This window comes from Notothenia coriiceps, unplaced genomic scaffold (assembly GCF_000735185.1).
Source record: "Notothenia coriiceps isolate Sejong01 unplaced genomic scaffold, NC01 NC01_scaffold00037244, whole genome shotgun sequence".
NCBI classification, from domain to species: domain Eukaryota; kingdom Metazoa; phylum Chordata; class Actinopteri; order Perciformes; family Nototheniidae; genus Notothenia; species Notothenia coriiceps.
In genome coordinates, this window is record NW_011369945.1 from 1,144,167 (window position 1) to 1,169,078 (window position 24,912).

The following is a 24,912-nucleotide window of genomic DNA, read 5'->3' on the forward strand; positions in this document are numbered from 1 at the left end:
AGATATGGAAAATGCACCCAAATGACCCCAGAAGTGTTTTTTTTTTGTCTAAATCTCTCTAAAAAGGTCAAATTTAACTTGTTTTGCATCAATCTTGATACAGGGTACTTATTATATGTTATAGTTTGGATTCCTAAAGTTTTTAGTCTACTATCCCATCATTCAAGGGTGGTTTTCACTATAAGTAATTTTTCTTTTTGGATGGACACTATAATTTACATTTTTTTACTATGTTCAATTTGAATTTACTTTAAAATAAAAAAAGAACTATATTGATTCTGACTCTTCTACATCCAACTCACAGGTTTATCATTGCTTTGAGAGAAAAGATTATTAATTTACCCCTTTTAGAAATGAAGTTATAGTCATTTGTTCTGGGAATGTCATTTTCAAAACCTGGAAAACAGGCTCAGGGCTTGACAGGTTAAAGGTCACTGATGCCTCTCTGTTTAATATTTTTCAGTTTCCCTCTGCACTAGACACTATTTTTATCACGTCTTTTTTATGCTGTTCCCAATTCTTTCCTACATAATATCTTTATACCATTTTCTGGTAAACCCTGGAGCAGTTGCACTACCATCAACAAACAATAAAAATGTTTGCAACTATGAGCAGCTAATTTATTTCCTTGTGTTTTCCATCGTGGGAGATTAATGTCCATCGACACAGCACATTTAATAATCAAGGTTAGTTTCATGTATACATTTGAGAGAGGTCTCCTTATTGCTTAATACTGATCTGATGATTTTGTCCACTGGATTTTGTGTGTGTCATTGTATAATTTATACATGAAGTGGCCTTGACACTGAAAGTCACCAACATCTGTTAGCATTACTGTTGTCACAATCTGCTTTCTCAATACACCAAATGTATAAAGTGGAGACTTGGGATTGTAGATAGCCAGGCTAATAATTATCGGTGACCTAGTCCCACCTGTGTTAGATATTTTAACAAATCCAGGGGTGGACAATGTACTGTTGTCTACTGTATGGTGCCTATTGTTATCTCTTTCAGTTAAAAAAAAAAGATAACAATTTTAAAAAGATTGTTCATTAGGTTTCTATGATTTAAGTGTATGATTGTAATGATGTGTGTGTTAAACCTTGTCTTACAACTTCCAATGATTTTGTCCTTTCAATTAAGTTTATTGTTACAGTAGCACTTGAAGGGTCTCTCACGCTCGCTCTCTCAGGAATTTCATAATTATACTGAAGGAATAGCTTCATGAAATTTCTGGTCTGCAAATCTCAGAGTATTGTGTTGTGTTTATACATTTACTGAACACCAGTTATGCCAACAAAGCCTCTGTTTTCTAAGAAATGTTTATTACAAACCATACAAAAATAAACCAACGCTACCCTCTAATTCCTCATTAATTAAAAAATAAGCCTGCGCTCACCATTACATGACTGTGTTCTGCTTTGGGCTCCAAGACCTCCGAAAGCTAACACAGAGGAAGAAAATGAAACCTTTTCCAGTTTGCAGTGCAAATCCCTTCACCACATTTTTGAGAGAATTATGCAGGTTAAAAAGACCCTCCTAGAAGACTTTTGTTTAAAGAGCCATATGGGCGGTTTGACATGTTTTAACTAGGTTTAGGCAGAGATGATATTCTGTACAAACTGTGAAGTCCACTGAGACAAATGTAACATTTGTGATATTGGGCTATATAAATAAACATTGATTGATTGATTGATTGATTGATTGATTGATTGATTGGTTGATTGATTGATTGATCGAGATGGCTGCACAGATTTCTATGAACATTGTTCTGGTGTATTAGTCATCAGCTGCAAGTGGCCTAAATGGCAAAAGGGCTTCATTCCAGCAAACACTTTAAAGGAAATTACAAAAGAAAATGGATCTGTAATTATGAGGAGTTATCAACCCATGGAATTGTAAAAAGAAGATTTGTGTCACAAAAAGTACAACCAAAGTACAACAAAAGCGTTCACATGAACCGAATGTCCCTTTCCCTAAAAAAGCCGCTTGCATACATTAGTACACGTTCACAAAATAAAACATGTGCAGTAGCAGTGTTTCTGTGTATTGATGGCATCTTTAAATATATCATAAAAAGCTCTTCCTGTATACTCTGATTTGGGCATGAATTATTCACATAATTAAGTTAAGTGGATTTCACTTATATAGGGCCAAATCACAAAATACAATACACTTTTCATATAAAGCATTTCTAGACTGTACTTTTTAAAGCAGCACATAATCTGAAAACTGAAATTACACTTTGTTACTTTGACCGCGCTTTTTCTTTCGAAAAAATTACTGTCAGAAAAAGTGGTAATAATCGAATGGACAATTAGTTTTTAAGTGAGGTCGCAGTGCTCATTCCTAGTTTCCTAACGTCTACTGCCCACCCTTCATCAGTTCACTGCCACCCCCTATACAAAGCCTCTTATGACCACATTAATGCACCTAATTACCATGTCAATCACAAGTAATGCTTATTAATTGCCCCACAGAAAGGGGCTATTTCAAACAGTGAGAAGTGCTTTTAAAAGCCAGCTGAAAGGCTGACTCCTGCAGTCAGCCTTTCAGCTGCCTTTTAACCCTGCATGGGTTATGAGGGAGAGAGAGCCGTGTTTCAACCCTACTGCTGGCATTAGTCAATCTGCTGTCCAGATGTCTTCCACAGGTGACAGCTGCAATAGCCTAACAAGCAAATTAATCACGGGGCTTTTGTGGCGCTTCATTTTAGGGAAACTCATTTCGTTTCATAAAAGGCTTCATCTCGTGTGAAAAATGACAAATTGCGGCCGAGTGATGTGGAGGACCAAGCAGCCGGCTCTCATTTCTGTACCATGCCTGCAAGGTACTGAAGAATAGAGAGGCAGAGAGATAGAGTGGGGAGAACTGGGCCAGAACCAGCGACGCAGTAATGAAGTCCAGCTCTGCCCCCGCGGGCTCAAGTTCTGACGAGCCTCACAGGTGGCCCGGTCAGATTAAAAACCCAGCATGGTTATAAGGACTTGGCTTTGAATGAGGGGATACACTCTGTGGTCTGTCAGACATTGTCCCCAAATTACAACATGGAAGACATTTTGAAAAGCTGGCCCAACGAGGATTTGGTGGCAGGGAGTTTTCTTTGATTCAAACCCAGATGACTTGCTGTTCTTTAAAGCCTTTTTCTGGGTTAGTTGTGATGTTTTATCCCACAGATTAGTGGTGGTTTTTAGTATTTAGTTTGTGTGTTAGCCAATCAAGAAACATGGAGCATACGTTTTATTTTAGGGCCGGGAGCACAGCCTTTATGTTTGCTATAGAGTTGCTAACAAAAGTTTGGAGCAGAGAAATTACAAACTGTAATGTAATTTGCAGGACTTGTTGAGCGTGACTGGGTTCTCAATTGAACCCATTTAGTTTCACAAAGCGAGTGACCCCAGGACAAACCTAAAGTGTGCTCCACATTTTTGAGAAATTAATTGAACACAGCGTTTTTATATATATATTTAGAGGAACAGCTGAACTGTGGAAATATTTTCATGACAGAACATCAAGAAGGATTTCACATCACAACCTAAAGGTATTTCAAACTAAAGTATAGAATATTGAAACTTGCAGTGGCCGCACGGAAATAAAACAAATTAAACTTTTTGGATTAAAAAGCTTCACAAAGCCATTAATACAACATTTTGATAAATCCTTGAAAGCCGTCCAACAAAAACTGTAATTATCTTTGTCAGTGGAAAAGAAAAGAGCACAGGGAGGGAAGAGGATTACACTTCTTCACAACAGAGGAATGTTCTGTGTTTATTTCTCTTCATTTGTTGAAAGAAATTCTGGGGTGACGGATGTCAGCAACACTTTATAATTTAGCATAATTATCATATTCATTCTATTCTACCGGTACATATTATATTCTACCTTCTATTATTCAAATGATTACCCAAACTCCCTCTGATTGGGTAGAAACGCATATTCCTCCTCTTGAATATTTGACCATGGCGCATGGAGGGAGCTTTTGCTTAGTGGATCATTAAATTCTTTGACAATGCAAAGAATGTGTTGCAGGATGACTGAAAAGTTTTCAATTTGTTTATCTTTGTTCAAGTCCTCAACACACTTTCACAGTCGATGTATTCCTATTCAGAGACTTTTGACATCAATTATTAAGGTTGCTTCAGTGTAGATGTGTAGGACTTTAGAAAATGAGCTGCTAATAAAAACTTTTCAGCTTTCTGTTAAAAGGGTTATAGTGTATGACTGTCATTGACCTTTAAAGGTAATTTGAAGTATTCCTAAAACAACCCCTTTTTGTCGTTTTATATAAATGACTCACACTTCGTTGCCTTGAATTGCTCCTCTTGACTTCTCACATTCTCACATTCTCACAAGGTGAATGAAGGATATAATGAAAACAGTGTTGACTAATTTAAATAAATGGGGGGCATGTTTAATAAGGAAATAAATCATTTTACAAACTCTATCACAAATTGTACAATCTAATCAAATTCTCATATTTCCAGCTTTATACTAACTACTTCCCAATCCACATATTTTTTCATTAAAACCTAACTATTTAATAACTCTAAAGCAGTCTCATTCTTTTGCAGCCATGCTTGTCATCCATGTGAGTCTGACATGTCCAAAATGTACTAAATAGTAAAGTGTTAGCAGACATTAATCTCTTGGGAAGTTGCAGGCATTCGACATAGAAGAGACTTCTATTTTATAGCAAGAGTTGTGTGAAACCTTTAAAAACTGATGTTTTGAAATAGATTAGCTGCAAAAGACGGCCTCCATTTTCACCATTGCGTTAAATACTTTGTTCAGTTTTTATATCCTTTGTTGAACATAGAGGCATGTGTTTAATGCTAAATGGACTAATTAATGGATGTACAAATGATCATTTTGTTCATGAAGTTTTCATTTAAGCCTACCTTAAAGCAAAACGTACCCCTTACATACAGTATGTCAAATAAAATGGTGCTGTTAATTTGTTGCAATTAAAAGAGTTCAAGGAGGCGACAGTCAATCAGTAAGTGATGGCTTGATCTGGCAGTGGCCATGGGGACCCCAGACCCTGACGCCCAGAGACGGAGATACTACCGACCTCTGACTCTTCTATGTGTCCCACTGGCAGATATGCTCTTATCAGGACAGGCAGCAGAATACGTCTTCCAACAGCCAAACACAGATGCAGAAAAGGGGCCCTAAATAGTATGAAAAGTGGAATTCTTAACACATGTGACTATTGTGTATGACTAAGTGCCATGTGTTGTGTGTGTGTGTCTTTGTGCAAGACTTAGCTAACCTGCTGCCAGTTATAGCCTTATAGGAATGCAAAGATATGAAACTCTTCTCATCTAACTCTCAGCAAAAATGTCAAACTACTCCTTTAATCCTACAGCATGCAATGCATAAATTATCATTGATAATAATAAATCAGAGATTAAAGCGGATCACATAACACTCATCAACCATTTAATCCTACTGGTTGATCTGAGAGTGAGGGTGGTATCAATTTTCTCATCTTACTCTTGGCAAGAGAGCCAATAAGAGCATGTCACAAAGTGTTGAACTATTCCTTTAATTTGGAAAAGAAGCTAGATTTCCTTGTTATAAAAGACATCATGGAGAGAGGGGGATAACCATTCATAATCCTACAGAGTGATTTTTACTTAAAGAAGAGATTAATTATTATTTCCAATAGTAATAGTTGAAGCTTTTTTGGTAGCTTCATTTGTGTTGCTTTTGTCTGGATGTATGAGTGAGTGAGGGGGGGAGTGAGGAAGAACAGGAAGTGGACTAGTGTCGACTTTAAGATATGGCAATACACAGAAACACACACACACACACACACACACACACACACACACACACACACACACACACACACACACACACACACACACACACACACACACACACACACACACACACACACACACACACACACACACACACACACACACACACACACACACACACTCGGACACTCAACACCCCCATCCCCTGAGGGCCTAAAAGCTAATTAGCTCTTAAAGCATTTATTTATCACAGATAAACTGTCCACCAATCTCACTGGCACATCCCCAATGGAAATAAGAACTACTCATTAGTTTGTTCAATTAAGCTTTCTTTTCCCACTTCAGCCTGCCCTCTACACATCACATACCGCAACGAGAATGCACTTTTTGTTTCTGTAAAAGTTGCTTCGCTTAAGGAGACTTTCCTGGTAGAAACTGCAGTAAAGGGTGGAAGTCTTTGACATCTCTATCAATATGTATGTGACCCAAATTAGATTTAGAGGCTAAACCTAATCAACCTGTATGTGGAAAGTCCTTGAAAGGAGAAACAAAACAAGACAACAATGGTGGGGGGGATTATTTCTCATTTTGCATTTTATTGCAAGACACTCGAATAAGCAGCCGTCTGCTGGTGCTGTTGAATAAACTCATGAGCTGAACTCCACATTCCAAACTATTTCACACAAAGGCCTATTTGGGATTATTTGAGTTGAATGAACTGAATTCAGACTCTGCTGCATTTTATTTATGCGGCACGACAACAAGCTGGGACCAAGTGGATCCAACTCGGATCAAAATTTGCCAATTTATTCAGTGTGCTGAAACAATACTTCTGAGCTCCTATCTGTAAAGCATTTGCAAAAAAAATCTTGTTTTTATTTAAGTTTGGATGACTTGTGTTTGATCTGGAGGCTGAAATCTTGTAATTATTTCTATATCTCTGTCAAGATTTTACATATTTCTCACGAAGAAGGGTTAATCGTTAATCTATGTGAACTTTAGTTTTATCCTCCATCTTTAAGGGTTTGCTCTACTATTCTCTATTACATGAAGTCATTATGTGGGACACAAAGGAAAAGAAGATTTTATGAAGTACCATACTGTACCTTATCTTGTTCTGACTCATTTCATTAAATCATTAAAAGCAAATTACATTTTAAGCACCATTGGTATTTGAATGTCACAGGCATAATAGATTTGTTGAAGTAACATTGAAGTTGCTAGAAACCTGTCATTGAGGTCAAACCCTCATCACAGATAAAGGTCACAGATATTCTCACCAATTCCAGCTATCCCTCACACACCAAAATACGCAGTAGCACAACAGTCATCAACATTGCATGGAGGCAAACTTCTCCGGCCTGCTGATGAATGCGATGAACTTGGAAAGGGTTTTTTACTTTCCTCTGGCCTGAGTTTCCATCCCCTCAAGACAGTATTGCCTAGACACCACAAAGGCAATATTTGGCCCATTCCATCACTCTAATTCACTCCCTGCACATCCATATTTCATTCGGCCTCGGCTTTAATGAAAGTCATGGCAACTTCACCACCACTGGAGTCTCTAAGCGCACACATTGAACAGAAAAAAATCATAAATAAGGACATTGGCCTTCATACAAAACAATATAAGAGGGAATGAGGCCCCAAAGTTGAGGAAAGGAGTGTGGTGGGGGGGGGGGTTCAGTTCAGCTGTGTTGTAGATGGGGAGGCCGTCTGCCTGGAAGAGCCTGGCTATCTCCCATCCCAAGTCCCCACTTTTCCTCCACCCGACCCCCCTCCACTGCACAGACAAGTGCCTGTTTATCCCAATGCCCTTCAGAAGACATTAGCGCAGGTCTCATGTGAAATCCTGTTATCTTCCACTGGCCTGAATATGCTCAGATTTTAAGTAGGGTTTGCTGTGTTGAGTTGTGCGTCTATATCCCCAGGAAGCAAACATGACATCCCCACTAAAAGGCTGCGGGGACCCTGGGCCGCGTGGTGCGGCTGCTACCTGCATACTGTAAGCATTATGTTTAGCCAGCTCCCTCCTGCTGGATACTACCCTGCATTAGCAAGAAAAGCATCATGTGAAATAAAGAGTTACTTTGATCCACCATTTGTTCAAGCCGCATATTATTTTCTTACAACTGAATGAATAAATAACAAAAATACAGGGATAAAAGAAAATGTAACATTTAACAAAAGGGCGATTTGCAATAGAGGTGATTTATAACTCTAATAACTCTGTTGGCATTAAACAGGAAGACAGAAGTAATTTAGATTTTTTGACTTCTATTCACAACTTTTAATCTAGTTTTTGCAAAAGGGATGGGAAAGTTTTGTTATTTACCAAAATATTATTGTGACTGCATTTTGGACTGAATTAAGGAGTAGTTGCTAGGAAACCAGTGGAGACTCCATAAGTCATAAGGACTTGTCCATCACACGCATAAAAACAACACTTTCCTAAAAACGAAACAAATTAGATAAAACAAATAAATTTGTGAGCTTTACTGTAGAAGTGAAGGTAATATCTTTTGTACAAGAAAGTCAAAGAGTTCCCATTACAAATAATACAGCGTTGTTTTAGGGCGGGGCTATATTGTGATTGACAGATTGCTACCAAAGCATTGTCCGGTCTTTGTCTTGTTTGTTTCACAGAATGTTTTGGTTCAGGCATGAAATGCCTTTCATCAAATGCCTTTGAAAACACTGTATCACCACATACAGTATAGGCACGATAGTCACAATCAAAAACCAATATGGCAACGGCTAATTAGTCCACAAATCAATTGGTGACATAACGCCACTTATGTCCATTCCTTATAAATGTTACTCTATGGTTGTACAGGAAAGCCGTCAACTCTGATGTGACGTCATTCCCAGCACTGATTTCTGATATTCAAAGTTGATCGAAAACAGAATAGGAAAACCGTCTTTCCTGTCTTTAGCTTCATATTGACAGTGGTATCGATCTTCTCACCATCTCTCGATAAAAACACAAATAAGCACTTTTTTCCCAAAAATCTTCGTAATAGGGTGGGCAACTTACATTTTTTTTGTTTTGGAAATGATCAGAACAGCAACATGTACATGCATGTATAACTTTGGGCAGTACAGAGTCCTTTTTACAACAGATATAGTGCCAATTAAGTTGTAATGATGAGAGTATTTAAAAAGCATGGTGCCCACTTCCTGATGTCTAACCTCTGCTCTCCTCCATGATACTGCAGGTAGCATTACTCATTGGACATGCACCATCCCTACTGTGGAGCTTAATTGATTAACACAGCCAGTCACCAGATTAGCTGGAAATGATGCCATCATTACCCAAATCATTATTTAAAAATATTAACACCAAATGCACAGGATGAGACAAACATGGCTGCTGTCTCCGTTTTTTGGGATGGAAAAATAATCACAGAAATTCATGACCTGATGCAGAGTTGTTGTGTTAGACTGCCTAAGTTTACCTTATCACAATACACATCATTTTCTAAGTATTTAATCAAATATTATATTATATGTTTCTACTTTTGCTTTGTTTGAACTTAATGTGGTTCTAAAATATTCCCCTTATGGAAGTACTTGAAAAAGGCAGCGGAAAACAAAGTTTGCCTGCATTTACTGAAATACATGTATCAACAAGGTTTCAAGTCAATAGTCTAAAAACAAATACAGATGAGTCTATTATCCTATTACAGCCACTCAGAACGGTTTGATGCAGAGAGGAAGATAAAGAACAGGCTGAGCCCATCAGAGGACATTAAAAGGGGCCAGCTCTCCATCTCTCAGCTTTCACAGGGAGCAGAGGAGGTTGCAGCCGGCCGGGGTCACACAAGGTCTGCAGAATTACACAAATAAATTGCTACCAAACTCATATGCTGCTGTGTACATAACTGTGCTCGAATCAAACACAAACAAAGTCTCAGCAAGCATACATTATTTTCTGTAAAAACAAAAACAAGTGACGGACAAAAATGTGTATTCTTCCTTTAAGGGGCTTTTTTATTTGAATTCATAACATCATTTGTATTGTTTTAATTAAGAACATTATCTCTAATCAAGGTGGAATTTGTTCTACATTTAAAAAGTAATGAATTGTTAAAACACTGTCAAATTGAATTATATTTAGTTTTTCATTCACTAGTTTTACCATGTCCACAAACAGAAATGGAGGCTGCTGTTTCCTGCAGGTGAAGACTGGCATGTACTGTAATGAAAAACTGTTTTCATGTGAGTTGAAAATGTAAAGAGAATAGTCACAAATGAAAATGAAGAGGGGGAAAAAGCACAAATATCCCCTGAAGCTGCCTCTTTAAAGACGCAGGCTCAGCATAAGGTATTCACTTTGCAGATAAAGGCCTTCTTTCCTTTCATAATCAACATATACAGTAATGCATCGTTTTCTACCAGATAGCAAGAAAATAATTAGCTCAAATTATTTAAAGTTTTTGTTAATTACTTTTGGAGCCTGAAGCTTTTCGCTGCAGCAGCTCATGCCTCAGAACTGCCGGAAAGTTGACAGTCACGCGGTCGCATTACCCGACTTATAATTCAGGCACTTATCATCCAACTCTAGAGCAATGCTTTATGAAGCATCCCGCTCTTTATCTGTATGTACACCTACAATGTGATCACATAGCTAAATTATATTTCTGCTAACACTCATCCCTTAAATTAAAAAGAGCAGTGGGCGTGCATTTCTGTGGGCATAATCTCACTTTCCTGATCTCAATGGGGCATTTATGGAGGGTTTTATAACTCATTATCTTAGTCCATTACAGTATATCAAGTTTTACTAGTCCATTCTATTCCCAATAGTCATCGCCTGGACAGATGCATCTGTGGCGTAGAACATTTATCTTAAATAAGAAGGCATTGAGGCTATACTTTGGTTAGATATAGTGCTTTATGCCTACATAATTATGACAATAGTACTGATATTATTGCAGTGGAGGAAGCTTTCCCTTTTAATTATGAACCCATAAGTAAAAGCATGGTATTATGAACAAAACATATAAACACAAAGACAAGTAAAGAGACAGTTTCAAAATATATGGTTATTGGACTTTTGCATTTGTATTATTGATATTGTATTTAACATAAATAAGCAGTATATTAACATTAAACAAAATATTTTGGAACACTCAAAAAGTTGTTTCAAGCAGATGTAACTACCGTAACTGTGACTAGATGTTAGACTGATAATAAAGGTTGATAACATGATGTAATCAAGTTGTACTGCTATTATATAAAATGACTTATACTGTATTCATCAGTTTTAAACCTGCTATCATCATTTGCATTTCCACAGCTATTCTATATAGTGTTATCAGTTATTCATCAGCTGTTTATGCACCAGTTTTTTTAACAAGAGTGTCTAGTTATGAAACTTTCCCCTCTTTGTGAATTTCCCCTCTTCGGGACGAATAAAGGTATTCTGATGCTGTGTTCAAATATACAATTAAAAAATGTTCATCTGCTTATAATCTGTTATGTTATGCTGTGTTATAAATCAAGTTCTACTATACTCCTTATGAGTGCTAAACAGTACAAGTTGAAATCAAGTGTCAGCCTGTTCATTTGAAGTGTATAGGATGTGTAACACATCAAATGTTTGCTTTTCAGCAAGTTTCTGTTGAGCATCCCCTAAAACACGGGCCCCTATACTGCAGCAGCCGGTAGCTCAGTCCCTGACAAAGCTGTTAATGTTCTGCAAAGAATGTGCAAATTGCAGAAACGAGTCCAAGTGTGGGCAGAAAACACTTCTGGTACTTAGAACCAGTGATGGAACAAATTTGGTCAAATTGGTAAAGTGCCCAAAGGGAGGAGGGAGATGTTCCACGGAAAACCAATTCCAAGCTTGGGTGAGCTCAGGATTGTTTGGAAACTCTCCAATCTGGGGGCCTGCATTGAATTGCGTGTCAGGCAGAGACTGTTAAATAAGATTAGAATAAGGACCAAGAGAGCAGCACAGGTACCTCACAGGATGGCTGTGTAGTGTTGAACCACTGTTACTCTTTAACAACCACACAACAGCTCAGGCAGTATTGTAAAAATGTTAGATGAGGTGACGTATAAACTCAGTAGACAGTCACAGGAAACTTAGGAGGTTTCTAGCGCAGTATGAGCTCTGTTTGGAACAAGTCCTGTTTCTTGCTTTGATTTATTCCTCATAGCACCAATTAGGCTTGGCCCACTCCTGGAGGAGTTGAAAAGCTGACGATGGATATGTCATGGGATAGTATGATCAAAGCCGAGAGCTAAAGAGCAACTGAGAGAGAAAGGAATCTGATTCAGTTTCATATTTATTAGGCCTTCAAGAGACTTGTAATACAGCTTGAAAACGCAGCAACTTCCGAAAAAATGCAGCTTAAATCGTAAAAAAGCAAAATGAAGACGAATGAAACGAACAGACGCATTTACATTTTTTGATGGGCACTCCAGCGAGTTAATGTGAGAGAGAGATCATGTCGCCTCCAAACACTGACTGATCTCTGGCTGCCTTCCCTTTGGTTCTGTTCATCGAGGGCAGTGAATCATTATGTGAGGAGCATTTAAAAAGGGGTTATACTTACTGTTAGTTCCTATGTTTTACACTGAATGGCTCTGGACATAGTTATCATCGGCATAAAGACAGAGTGTGGAAGATTTATGTTTTCACATCCAATGATCCTAACGTACTAAAATGCAATATAGTTATACTGTTGGATGGAATAGCACACATTATTGTTGTATTTAACACCAATTTAAAAACTATAACCATGAAACAACTGGCGGACAATTATGTCCATCAAATAAATATTTAACACTGAGTGTACTTCTCCTGATATCCTGTCTATATCTTGCATCAATTACATATTTAACAAAACTGTTTTGTTGGTCACTTAGGGGTCGTGAAAACAAGTTGTAAACTGTACAGTGACATGTTATCACCTTTTAAGTTATGTGGTACACTCGTCATCAATTAAGTAGACTGTGTACACGTCTATAAGTTACAGAACACCATTAATATGGAGTCATCTTTGTGGCAAATGTAACTCCAATATTCTCATATCTTCGTTTATGGTCTCCACCGACTGTTGAGGGAAATATCTGGCTTTTAACCTGATAAATACTCGAATAAATTCACATGCTAGTCAATAAAATGCTCTGTATGCGATCAGTTTACTTCACTGAGCCTTTTAAATACAGCTGCGTCTGATTCTGAAAACAAAGCTGATGAGAGCTGTGAAAGTGAACTAAACAGTGGAGCTCAAAAACAAAACAGTGAGCTGAAACATGCTCAAGCCCTCTGTAAATAGATAATGGGGACATAGTTCTCTGTGAGTCATTTGAACTGTAATTTACCTATGGTGATATTGATTTTTTTTTTACTTGATGTAGCTGGTAGCTAAAACTAAGAAAATATTGAAAGTGCAAAATCCCTCTGCAATCAAAAATGAATCCATGAGGGTTGCTTTCAATAAACAAAATGGTCACAGATTCCTAGTTTTCTACGTATTTAAAAGGTAACATAGTCATTACTGTGAACTGTTACATATGCAATGTTTGTAATTGGAATAACTGTTCAAAGAGGAAATATAGTATTCGTTCATGTGAACAGAGGTCATCGTTAAATACAGGAATGTGGAATTAACAGGCCATCTTCCTTCCTCTCATCCTCAACTTAGTGCTGTTTGACTGAGACAGATGGGGAAGGTAAATCAAGGCAGCTGAGTGGAGAGCACTGCTGACAGCACATTAGAGCCTCTCTCAATGAACTGTCACAAGTGCACAGTGAAAGTAAAGTTTGATCATACGTGGCTGCTGTCCTGTCAGACATCCTTAAAAGCAAATGGGCCCTAAGTGCTGCCGAGCTCTGAATGAGCCTGAGATGACAGTCGTAGTCGCTGCAAAGAGAGCGCTATGGCACTCCATCCTCCATACTGGAAAAGGACAATGAGGTGAGGGTGACTCTGGCAGCATTTCTCACCCTGCTCCCTCACCCTTGCAGTAAAAGCATGTGACAAAGTGTCAGTCTTCCACATCATCATCCCCATCATTAGGAGCAGGGGACTAAACTTTTATGCTGCTTGTGCAAAAAGGTCATCAATCTGTGCAAAACTCCTCATCTCTCACTCACTATACACATTATCTTACCAAAATGAACAGTTTAGTTAAAAATACATTTAATCACCGTTATTAGAAAAGCTCAACTTTAATGCATTTGCTTTTTCTTTTTTTTTTTCTCAGAAATACTTTTTTCCACTAGTGAGATTCATGTTTGTTTCTTTAGGTCAGATTTTTCAGCTAGCTGTTCAAGGTAAGACTTGACCAAGCATGCAAACAAACATCATATGCTTTTCAAAATGTAATATTTAAGCATTTCCCCCTTATTAAGATAGCTGAAAGTAGGAAATAATAAGGAGGAGGGTGACATACAATGATGGTGTTCTACACTTATATATATGTAGTACCATTATATCATATTGAAAATGATCATGTTATCTCAATTTAAGCTCAAATTATAAACCCACCTGTGCACTGGTGTGATTGTTCAGGCCTAATGTGCTAGGTGACAATCATTTCAATTTGTATATACAAAGCCATGTATAATTGGGACAGGTTATTTGTTTAAATGGTCAAGTATTTTTTATTGTTTCCCTCGTGTGTTGAATAATTGTTGTGTTGTCCTCTGGCCTTTAACACTTTTTGCCCTGGGCTTTTCAAAGCTCAATGAAACATTGTATTGATATTGAGCTTTATAAATACACATGACATGAACTGACAGAGTAATGCACTTTGTAATGATTTTCAGTAATGGTTCTCCAGGTACCGGTCTGGTAAAAGTAGTGTTACAAATAAATGTTTATTAAATTATGTTTTAATGTACTAATCGAAGTAGTCAGATAAGTGACAGTAAGTCAGATTGTAATCAAGAAACCAATGACAGGTAAGGTTGACATTTAAGGGGCAATGAAAAATAATGCATAATGAATAATTAGATTGCTTTCATCACTTTGAAATGAATAAAGTAATAAGTATTTAAAATGTGTTATTACGTTTCTTCTACAACATGTTTATTTGCATGAGTCTTCTTTTTACAAATAGGCCAAAAATATTCTGACCCTGTTTAAAAAAGCAAAACTGCGATAACCAGAGACTTGCCTCGCTTAAGTACACGTGGTCCTTTAAAGTCAATTGGTTTCCTTCCTGCATTTCAGAGCCTAAGAGACTGTCCCACTTTATCTAAAACATGCTGTTCTTTCAAAAATACTTTCAAAATTCAAACATCATATTGATGATTTAATTATTTTTAATACATCAGAAACCATTTTGCACAATACTGTCATTTTGAGTTTAATTTCATTATTCCTGTATCTTTTTAGGCCCTTAAATGGAAAGACATGGGCACTCTGTAACATGTATGCAATCATTTCACTGCTCCCTGTCTAACAGTGCAGAGTAGTTAAGTTACCACAAGGAATTAAATCTGAAGACAGAAATTAAATCTGAAGACAGAAATTAAATCTGAAGACAGAAAAATGTATCACTGCAGAATATCATTTATTCCTTCAGTTAAAATCAGATATAGAAATATATAACTAGCAAAACACTACTTTTGCCAAAATATTATTCTTGACTTTAAAAAAAGATTCTTCCACAAAGGATTTGCAAAGTGCAAATTGCTGATTAAGCTGATAAGACTGCAGATTTAGAAAATAGTCATCTGTATTAACCAAGGCTTAATTTTACCCTGTTAATGATAACAAAAACCCTCAATGGGACGTTTTCTGTGGGAACCGGTAAAGAGGGCCACGCTGACGTCTCTTTAATGAATAACTTACAGGCCCTTGGACCAGCAGTCGGCAGCGCCTTGTTTACCTCAGCCCAAACCTGCACTCCAGCACTGTATGCTACTTCACTCTTCCATTAGGGTGTGTGTCGAGGCCTGTGCCCACTGTTTAGCCTGGCGCAGAGGTACTTCTAGCTGTAGGAATTTGGTCTCCCACACATTCTAAAAACCCACTTTCACTCGCTTCCCAGTGGGCCAGCATACCTTATCTCTGATGCAAAAGAGCACTTTGATAAGTGCCCTGCCGGTTGGGGAAAACACACAAACAAAGGAATATGCAGACATAGATTGAACTTTGTTGTTCTCAACCAATTTGTTTGGTGGGAGGTAGAGGGCAAATGGGCTGTTTTTCCAAATGGAATGTTTTACTCACGTAAAAGATTTACAAGATGGGTGAGTAAAACATGTACATTGAATGTGGGATCATCATTATGGCATTAAAAATGTAAACATTTCTAAAGACCTTTTAGAGTCCCTGTGTATGCGCATTTCTTCTACACTGATGCTTTCAGTGTTGACCATTTAAGGCTGCCGTCCTAACTGTACTCAAGGGACTTTTTCTTTAACAAAGAGGATAACCTCGTTCGAAAACATTGAACAAAGGACAATGGCAGAGCAGGAATGGTCCGTAAGTCCATCTCATTCTAGCTCAATGCTTTTAACGTCACTGTTGCTTAGACAGACATCACCCTTCCTCTAAAAGTGGTTCTGAACCAGGAGAAACAGCCATTACGAGCAATTCAACTGCATGAAAGTAGTGTCTGACAGGTCCACTCTCACTGACAGATGCCATTATAACCTGTAAAATGTGATACTGGCACTTTAAGGTTATATCATTTTACCCTTCAACTGTGGCAGCCCATCTGCTCCATAATAAAGGGCACGCTCCTTTGTTTTAGGTCATAAAGCCAATGTTTTCATAAGCCTGTTACCTTTCCAATGATATTATTTATTCAATTTTTAGACAAGATATTAAGGACTGTGAGTCTATTGGCCAGTATGTTGTTGTTTTTTGCAGTACTTTGTAAATATTTTTGAACTACAAAATAAAATCATTTATCCATACTTCTGAGAGCAGTATTATATGGCATTCTATATCTTTGATTTCCGGACTCAATATCTTGAGCTTCAACTTCTCCAAACAAGAAGAAATAAAACCCTCAAATTTCATCGTCACCACAGTTCAGATGACAATTATGACAGCCCAGGTTTAATCATAGAATCGGGAAGTTCATTTTCTCAATGTCAACATGAAACCTTGTCAAAAAATGAATTCTGTCTTTCTCTCGGGAGATAAGCAGGCTCCAGTGCACCGGGCTCATTCAGAGGAAAAAAACTTGCAGGTCACAAGGCAGCGACTTGCATGTTTTCTTATTTTTTTCGCCCTCTTGCTCTATCCTCCCCCTCTCCTTTTTTCTGAAAACCACCCAAGAAGAGATTAATCATGAAGGGAAAACTCAACTTCACCCTCTAGCTGCAGGTCACAGTTCTTATTTCGTGTGGAATTGGCTTTCGGAAAGCAGAAGGCCTGCCCGGGGGGCAGGGACCTGATATGAGAGGAATTTGAGAATGAAGCAGAGGGGATTGATTAGCCCACTTCATATCCCACACTCCGTAAGCACAGTCCAGCTGCAATCTAACACACCGCTGAGCTGAATAGACAAGAGGAATTGGATTCCTTCCTAATATTTAACCTTCAAGTCAGCTCTAACAGCTGTTGATGGGTTGCTCTCCCAGGTAGTTACAAGAGGACTTTTTACATGTTACATGGAGAGGGAATAGCAAAGTGGGAATGTGATGACTTTTCTGTAGGTTATTCAATTACAATGGTGCAAAGAGCAGCTAGGCCATTGAAGCACATCATCTGCATGCAACTGCACTGAGGGATTTAATTTTACCTCTACTTGTCTGAACAGGCTGTGTGTGAGTGTGTGTGGGCAGGGCACTCACACACACACATCTACTAATGTGCATGTGAACAAGAGTACACGCATATACACACATAAAGATCAATTAATGCCACAAAAGTTGAGTGTGCAGCTAATGGATGGATCATATACAGCACATAATGACTTACTTTGATGTTGGCTGTCAAAGTAGACCTATTTTAGACCCGGAGCAGAAGGCGCTTGAAAATATCCTGTAATGCCTCCATTCTTTTTATATCTTTTCATGAGCAGATGTTAGAACAAAGAGCGATGGCATCACTTCCTTACCCTTAGATCTCAAGTGTGAGTGCAATTTAGATTTCTGGTTTTCTTGGTCTCTACTCGAATCCAGATCAATATATACGAATATAAAGGGTTGACTCATATATGAAGCATCTTACTACTCTGTCACCGTTTTCAACGCCAATGAGTATTAAGGGTCTTCATTGAGAGGGCAGTTTGATCAAATCCACCCACCATCTCTTGTGCCAGTCGTCGGGAAGTGTTGTTAAGAGAGCAGGATGTCATCAGGCTCTTTTCTCAAGTCATTAAACCATGCCGTTTTTTCCATGCAAAGTGTTGCCCATTTGAATGAGCACATTAGCGAATGTCTTATGATAATTAAGTGCTTGAGTTGCAGGATTGCAGAATCAGATTCATTAGTAGAGTCACACATTTTTTATTAGCACCTTATTCTGTGCAGAGCTGCAGCAGTGCCTGACGACTTACAGCCTCTCCACAATGAGGATGAGACATTTAAGCACTGAACTTCCACGATTAGAGTGCATATTGTATAATTCCACATCATGGATTTGAGAGAAGTATATTTAAAGTAAATGTAGCTGATTTTTATTTACCACGTGAGAATTTAGGTCAATTTGCTGAAGCATATTTCAAGCAATCCAATAAAGTAGTCTGGTAAGAAGCTATAGATAAATGATGCTTCACATGCAATTACAGTGAGGATTTTATCTTTACTTTTCAATGATTTTGTCAATTAGTCAACACAGTGTTTCTTAATTCATCAAGGACTCTGTTATAAGTGACTGTGTAAGCATCCATTAGACTAGCAAAGGCTTGGGGAGAGAAAGAGAAAACACATTAGACAACATGGAAATCTTTTCCTAAAATCCAATGGTATAAGACAGTTTTCTGTTAATTTAAAATGAGCTCAGCTTCATGAACCGGGTTTGTAGCAGAAAACAAAACAAAGCTGGTAAACACGTCCTTATTCCTTGAGTTTTTACACATTGACTATCGAGCACATACACAGCACACCAGACTAAATCCACTGGGGAGTCAATGCAGGGACCATGAAACTATACTCGCTACACAAATTAATTGGGGGGAAAATAACTAAATCTGACATTCCCTGAAGAGGGTCTTTCATCTTATAAATAGTGGCTGCAAACTTGAGTATTTTTGCTTAAGTAACACAACACTACAGATGATAGGATTCGTTTGGCTCAACCCCAGGGGCCCAGCGTGACAAAGAACACTTGTTTAGCAACAGCATAACCAGGTCCCAACATGGGCCTGTGACTGCGCCCAGCCTCACCTAGAAACCTGCGCAATTTGCATTCTGCCTCTCCAGGCGCCGGGCGAAACTCTGAGGGGAAACAGCGTCCCAGAGATGGCATTGGAAGCTCACACATAAATTAGTCTTTATTCCCCATATCTCCTCCCTCACTTCTCCCACTTCTGATCCTCCCCTCTCCCCCTTATTTGTCCCATGGCTTCATCACATCACAGGTCATGCAAAGGAGAGAGTGAAATCCAACTTTTCTTCTTCTAATTACAATCTGTATTTACTTTCCTCGGGCTGCTGTGTGGGCCAGCATATCGGCTTTTTAAGTCTGGAAACTAATGTTTGATTCAGCATTGAACATATTGTTTGGAATAATAAAACAACAGTGTAAAATAGAGTTCACAAATTCAAACCCACAGAGCCCATACTTTATGTTTGAAATAATGCATCGGGTTAGAGTAAACAATGAACTAAAAAAGTTTCAACCTTTTTTCTCAATATTTAACATTCGATTTTTTTTTTTCATTACATGTTGGCATAGTTGTTATGCACCCTTCCTCGCACCGGACACAACTATCCTTTTACTTTTCCATGTGAGCATTTCCATTTCACGACTATGTGTAACAACATCAGTTTTTATTAGGCAAAATGACAGAGAGAATTTGAATTTCGCTCCATGTGAAGTGAATTCGCATGACGGTGTTGCAGGCTGACACAGTATAGGTAGAATAAAGCCAAGTGTACATTGTTGTGCAGAACTCTTGATAAAGGCATGATGGTTCGGTGTCTTTACTTTTATCAAATTGTTATCGCAATTCTATTATTACTATAAATCACAGAAAAAGGTGAAAGTCACATTAAACGTAAAGGTTACAGAACAACAGATCTTAACATATGGCAACCCCCCCGAAAACCCCAGCCAGCTCAGGCTTTATTTTAGTGAATATGTTTTGTATTTTCTTCTTGCTTACATGGCATTTCACCAAGACTCTGAATACAGAAAGCTAGGTATGGTAAAGTAGCAACTCTAAATTGCAAAAGACCTGTCCAAGGTAAACTCTATGATTTTAAGTTGGCCATAACTGCCTTGTGACCCTCCTACAGAGCAGGTTAGAAAATGGATGAATGAATATCCAACAAAGATACTTTTTGGATAAACTAAAGGACAGTACGAGAGCCAAACCTAATATAGCCATCATGATTACAGTAAAAGCCTACCTACAGAGGGATGACAAATTAAAGGAAATGCCTTAATAATTGAGTGGAAAGCCATTAACTAATGCAGATGCTTCTAGCAGGACACAAGGGGTCATGTGAGTAAGAAAATGTTGTGAAAAATAAGCTATGGCCTTCCCAGTCCTCTCATCTCAACCCAATTAAACATCAATGGAATGTGTTTCCGTGTTCCTTACTTGGTTAGAGTTCGGCAAGCGAGCTCACGGTGGGCCAATGTCTAGCAAAGATACTTCAAGTTGGGTTTCCCTTTAACTTGGCCCATATATGCAGTTGTATGCCCAACATGTCAAGCTAGCGTCTTTAACAGCTGTTTTATACTTGTATCGACAGAAGAGAGTCCACAGAGCAGAGAAATGCTCCCTACAATCTGTCCATCTAATGGGTAAAAGGGAAGACAGATGACCACTGTGGTGTTGACTCTTTCAAATGCCAACCGCACCCAATCCTTGCCTTTCCAGACATTCACACTCTGCGTTGGCACATCATTTGCTATTGCCGCAAATGCGATCATTAATTTACCCTTCCCAGTGAAACTTCATATACCCATGACACATTTTTTTCTTTGTCTAATTAAATATAATTTTGAAGCTCTTTAAATCCAACTTCATCCAAATGCACAATCTAATTTTTCATTTGCTTTTGTACATGATATAAGACATCAAGTCAATAATTTATTAAATTACTATTCCCATTCATTTTCTACTATCTATAATTGATCTCTCCAGTTGAAATTCTGTTGTTCCTCTTACTCAGCCAGTCTGCGGAGAAGCTGCGTGACATCACTGTGAACAGGGTCTGCACCTCCCAATACCCTCACTGGAAACACACACATGCACACACACGTTCCTAGTGAGCTGGACATCTTTACATGATAACGCAGCACTTTCGAAACCCTATCCGTTTGATACTTGATTACCTCTCTTAAATGTAAAGTATATCTTTATGATGGTACATTTGACCATTGCATTATGGTATTATCGTTTATACACACAGAATAAAAGCCCAACTTAACTTCTCGTAAAACCGTTTCAAATGATATTGGTAAATACTACACAAACAAAAGATCCTAGAATATCCAAGTCAGACAAAATGTTGTGTGCTGTTTCTTCATCCATAACATCCTCTGTAGTCATATGTTGAGACGTGATTTGTGACACTTCTGGAAACATGACTAGTTTGCAAGACAAACAACAGAACAAGGAAGTTGTGTTTCAAAGCAGCATCCAGAGCCCACCCTTTGGCAGGCCAGGGAAATCCAAGCAGACGTAGTATGTAGTTTTTCCTTACCACCAACTACAGTACGTCACTGTCACCTCTTGCTTCAATTGATTAACTTACTAATAGGACATTTACATAACATTTGTCAAATGTCTCTTTTTTCCCCAGAAAGTTTCAAACTTGAATATTTGCGACATTTCGCAAACCTTTTCCAACATCATTGCAATGTTGTAAGTATTATTATGAAAAATAAATGAATGCGCCCCTCAGTGAAACTTAAGATATCCTGCTCAAGGAGGGTATTTCAACAGTTCCAGTGGAGGACAGTGAGATTGGATTTGGAAGTCCATCTGTTGAATGCTTGCAGAGCAAGCATGCCCGTCTGCTGACATTACAAATTGTACTAGAGCTGGCTCAACCAGGTGGTTCACCACCATAGACTGGAACGATGTTTATTTTTATGTTGCAGTGTTGTCCTCAGATGAAAAAGTCCTCTGTGTTGTTTTCTGGGGAGCGGCTTACAAATACAGCACACTGCTGCTCTGCTACTTTACTCAGTGCCAAGGTTTCTGCAAAGGTACTAGAGTTCTTTCTACCTGAATTTCCCTTAGATTATTTTTGGCCTGGTCCCGAGAGTGGGTTATGTTCTACACAGCACAGTTAATGCTGCACCTCACCTTGTAAGAAAAAGAAGTTGAGCTCCACCCGGCCTATCAAGCAGGTGATTTATACAGGCGTGGAACTGAGTTCTGCCACACTACATGTCACAACCTCCAGATGCAGCACCATGACAGCTTTGATTCCCATGCATCTTTGAGGTTTTCAAGACAGCGGATAATTGGGAGGAATCTCTTAGGTCTTCTGTATATGAGGTGTATATGTGTTGATCATCACAGCCAAAGACTTCCCCCAGCTGTCAGCCAAGTCTGGTCAACTGGAGTGATTCTTTCTTTTGGGAGTGTCCACCTATGCATTTTGCATTTACTGGTCTTTGAACTCCACAAAACCAAATGCTATAATTGATGGTACAGATCTAAAGAAAGCTGCAATACGGCTTTGTGTTTTGATTCAGTGTCAGACACCTTAGCTGGCACATACTGTACTGTGATGCATTAGTGGATTAGGGAAAGTTGCAATAACCAAAACGTTGCTGGCTAAAATGTACACAGTGCTTTGCAAATATTTAAAAAAGGGTTGAAGTTATTATTAACAAGTCTAAGTCAGTACAGCCTTTGAAAGCTGGAGGGCTATCACATGAGATCTATACTATTTGTGTTACCCTGCATGAGGGATGTTCCTCTAAGCTGAGCACTGTGGGAATCAGCTGTGGATCGCAGGTTTAGCCTTTGCGTCTGAGTCCCTTTGCTAATTTTGGATGCTAGACTGTGTTTCTTGCTTTGTACTGCTTAGGGTCTAACAAGCTAGAAGCATTTGCCTTACCATCACCTGCTCCTATGTTCATGTTCATTATGCGTCATGCTGGGGTTTTTAGCAAGAGATGGTATGTGTTACCCTCTTAAGCCTATAGAGTGCATGTTCATTGGGAATGAGGCTCTATGATGATAGGCAGAGTGTTTGCCTTTGGACATTGCTAATTTGTTAGGTGCTCATGTAGGATCACGCTGCCCCATATATAAGGTCAATAACAGATGAGATGTTAATATAGGTGGTAAAAACTACTATAAACAGACAAGGTTCCACACAGGAGAAGTCCTTGTGAGGGCTTAGTTTGGATCCCACCCCAAACTGCACACATTTGCTGTACAACAGTGTATGTATGGGTGTTAAAAAGAAAATCCACAGCAGACCCAAGACTGCTCTTCGAGCTGACATATCGCTATGTTAAGATGTTGAAAAATGCTCCATATATAGCACATGTGTTAATGTATTTTTCTACTTGCTTCCTAAATGTTGTTGTTTCCATGATTTGTTTGCTATCTGGTTTCCAGTGTACTGGAGAAAGCTGCAGAAGAGGAAGATAGACTTGAGGATATTACAGACCAACAAACCAATAGTACAAGGTTTGCTGGTCGCTATAAAAGAGTGTGAAGACCAGTGGGAGTACCATGAAGTTGGCCTTGGTGGGATCAACTGGTGATTATAGCAACAGGGTTAAAAAACATAAACTATGCTGGTCACACACTGCTAAGTTAATATATAAAAATGAATTCATGGATTTTAATAAAATAGTTAATAGAGTATTCATATATATGTTTTCAGTGTTTAGTTAAGTGTGCATCAATTCAAAGGCAGAGTGAGAGGTAGAAGATGATTATACTGGTTCCGACCTAAGTAATTGCTGCACGTTTTCTACCTGAACCCTTCAATAGCTCCGTTGACATGAAAAGAACAAAGGTCTGACAACAAGGACAGACAAGAAAGTCTTAGATAATTGGTCTATAAATAAATGTTTACACAATTCGATAGTTCATTTTGATATTCAAGTGCTTCACTGAAACAATTTCCTCTCCCTAATTACAATTTCCGTCCAGACTGACATTTACAATGCAATCTTCAGATCTTTGGAAATGTGTTTTTGATTTATTATTTCTGCCTTCATCATAGAGACAAGAAATTAGTTTATAAAATAAGAGCTCAAATTATCAGGGCCTTTGACTTATACAGCTGACTCATTATCGCATGTCAAGGAAAAGCTGAACATTTTTGACAACCACGTACAAAAAGAGATCAGAGGAAGAACTATGGTTGTTTCAATTTCCCTAAAATGCTTTTCTGCTATTGAAATGAACTGCAGGGACATCAAACATTCTTGGCTGAACAGCTTTCAGAGGGAAGACAGACAAAATTATTTGATGCCATCTGAAGCTCACCAGTGCTGAGGATCACAAACAGCTAGTTGACACACTTGTGATTATTCATGACACTCACGCTTATTATGCTGATGGCAGAACAATAGTTTTCTGTTGTGGGAAGTGAACAGTAAGACGTTTTAACTTCTGCCAGAACAATGGCCCAATACATTTCTCTCAGCAATGAAACAATGGAGGGCTGGAAGGACGCACACAACTCAGTCTCCCTTAGGTGTAATCTTACTTAGATTAATATTTACCATGCAGTCTGAACACCACACAAAACCATTGTGATGTTCCTGTGAAGCTTGCTGTGATTGCTTTACTCCACCACAGAGATGAATTTGAGCCTTCAAGTGACTTTCTTTGCTAAAATATCACAACATGAGATGATATGCAGCTGTATGTGGAACAAAGTTCTATCTGAAAATCAATAAAGCACAAAAAGAAAACCATCTTGAATAATTTCACAAAGATAGAATGAGATATAAATAGTTATTCTCCACATGGATATATACAGATCCTTTACCTCCAAGAAATGTGAAGGGATATATGTTAGAACAAAAACAAGGCAACAAACAGGTGGGTTGAATATTGG

General features: G+C 38.3%; 1 protein-coding gene across 1 annotated transcript in view; it reads left to right on the plus strand.

Moving 5' to 3' along the window:
* Nucleotides 1–23,602, plus strand: part of myo9aa (myosin IXAa) — a 128,108-nt gene extending 104,506 nt beyond the window's left edge. The window contains exon 35 of the mRNA XM_010794128.1: nucleotides 23,454–23,602. Coding sequence (XP_010792430.1) covers nucleotides 23,454–23,602 — 149 coding nt within the window. The remainder of the gene's footprint in view (nucleotides 1–23,453) is intronic.
* The last annotated feature ends 1,310 nt before the right edge of the window (nucleotides 23,603–24,912 follow it).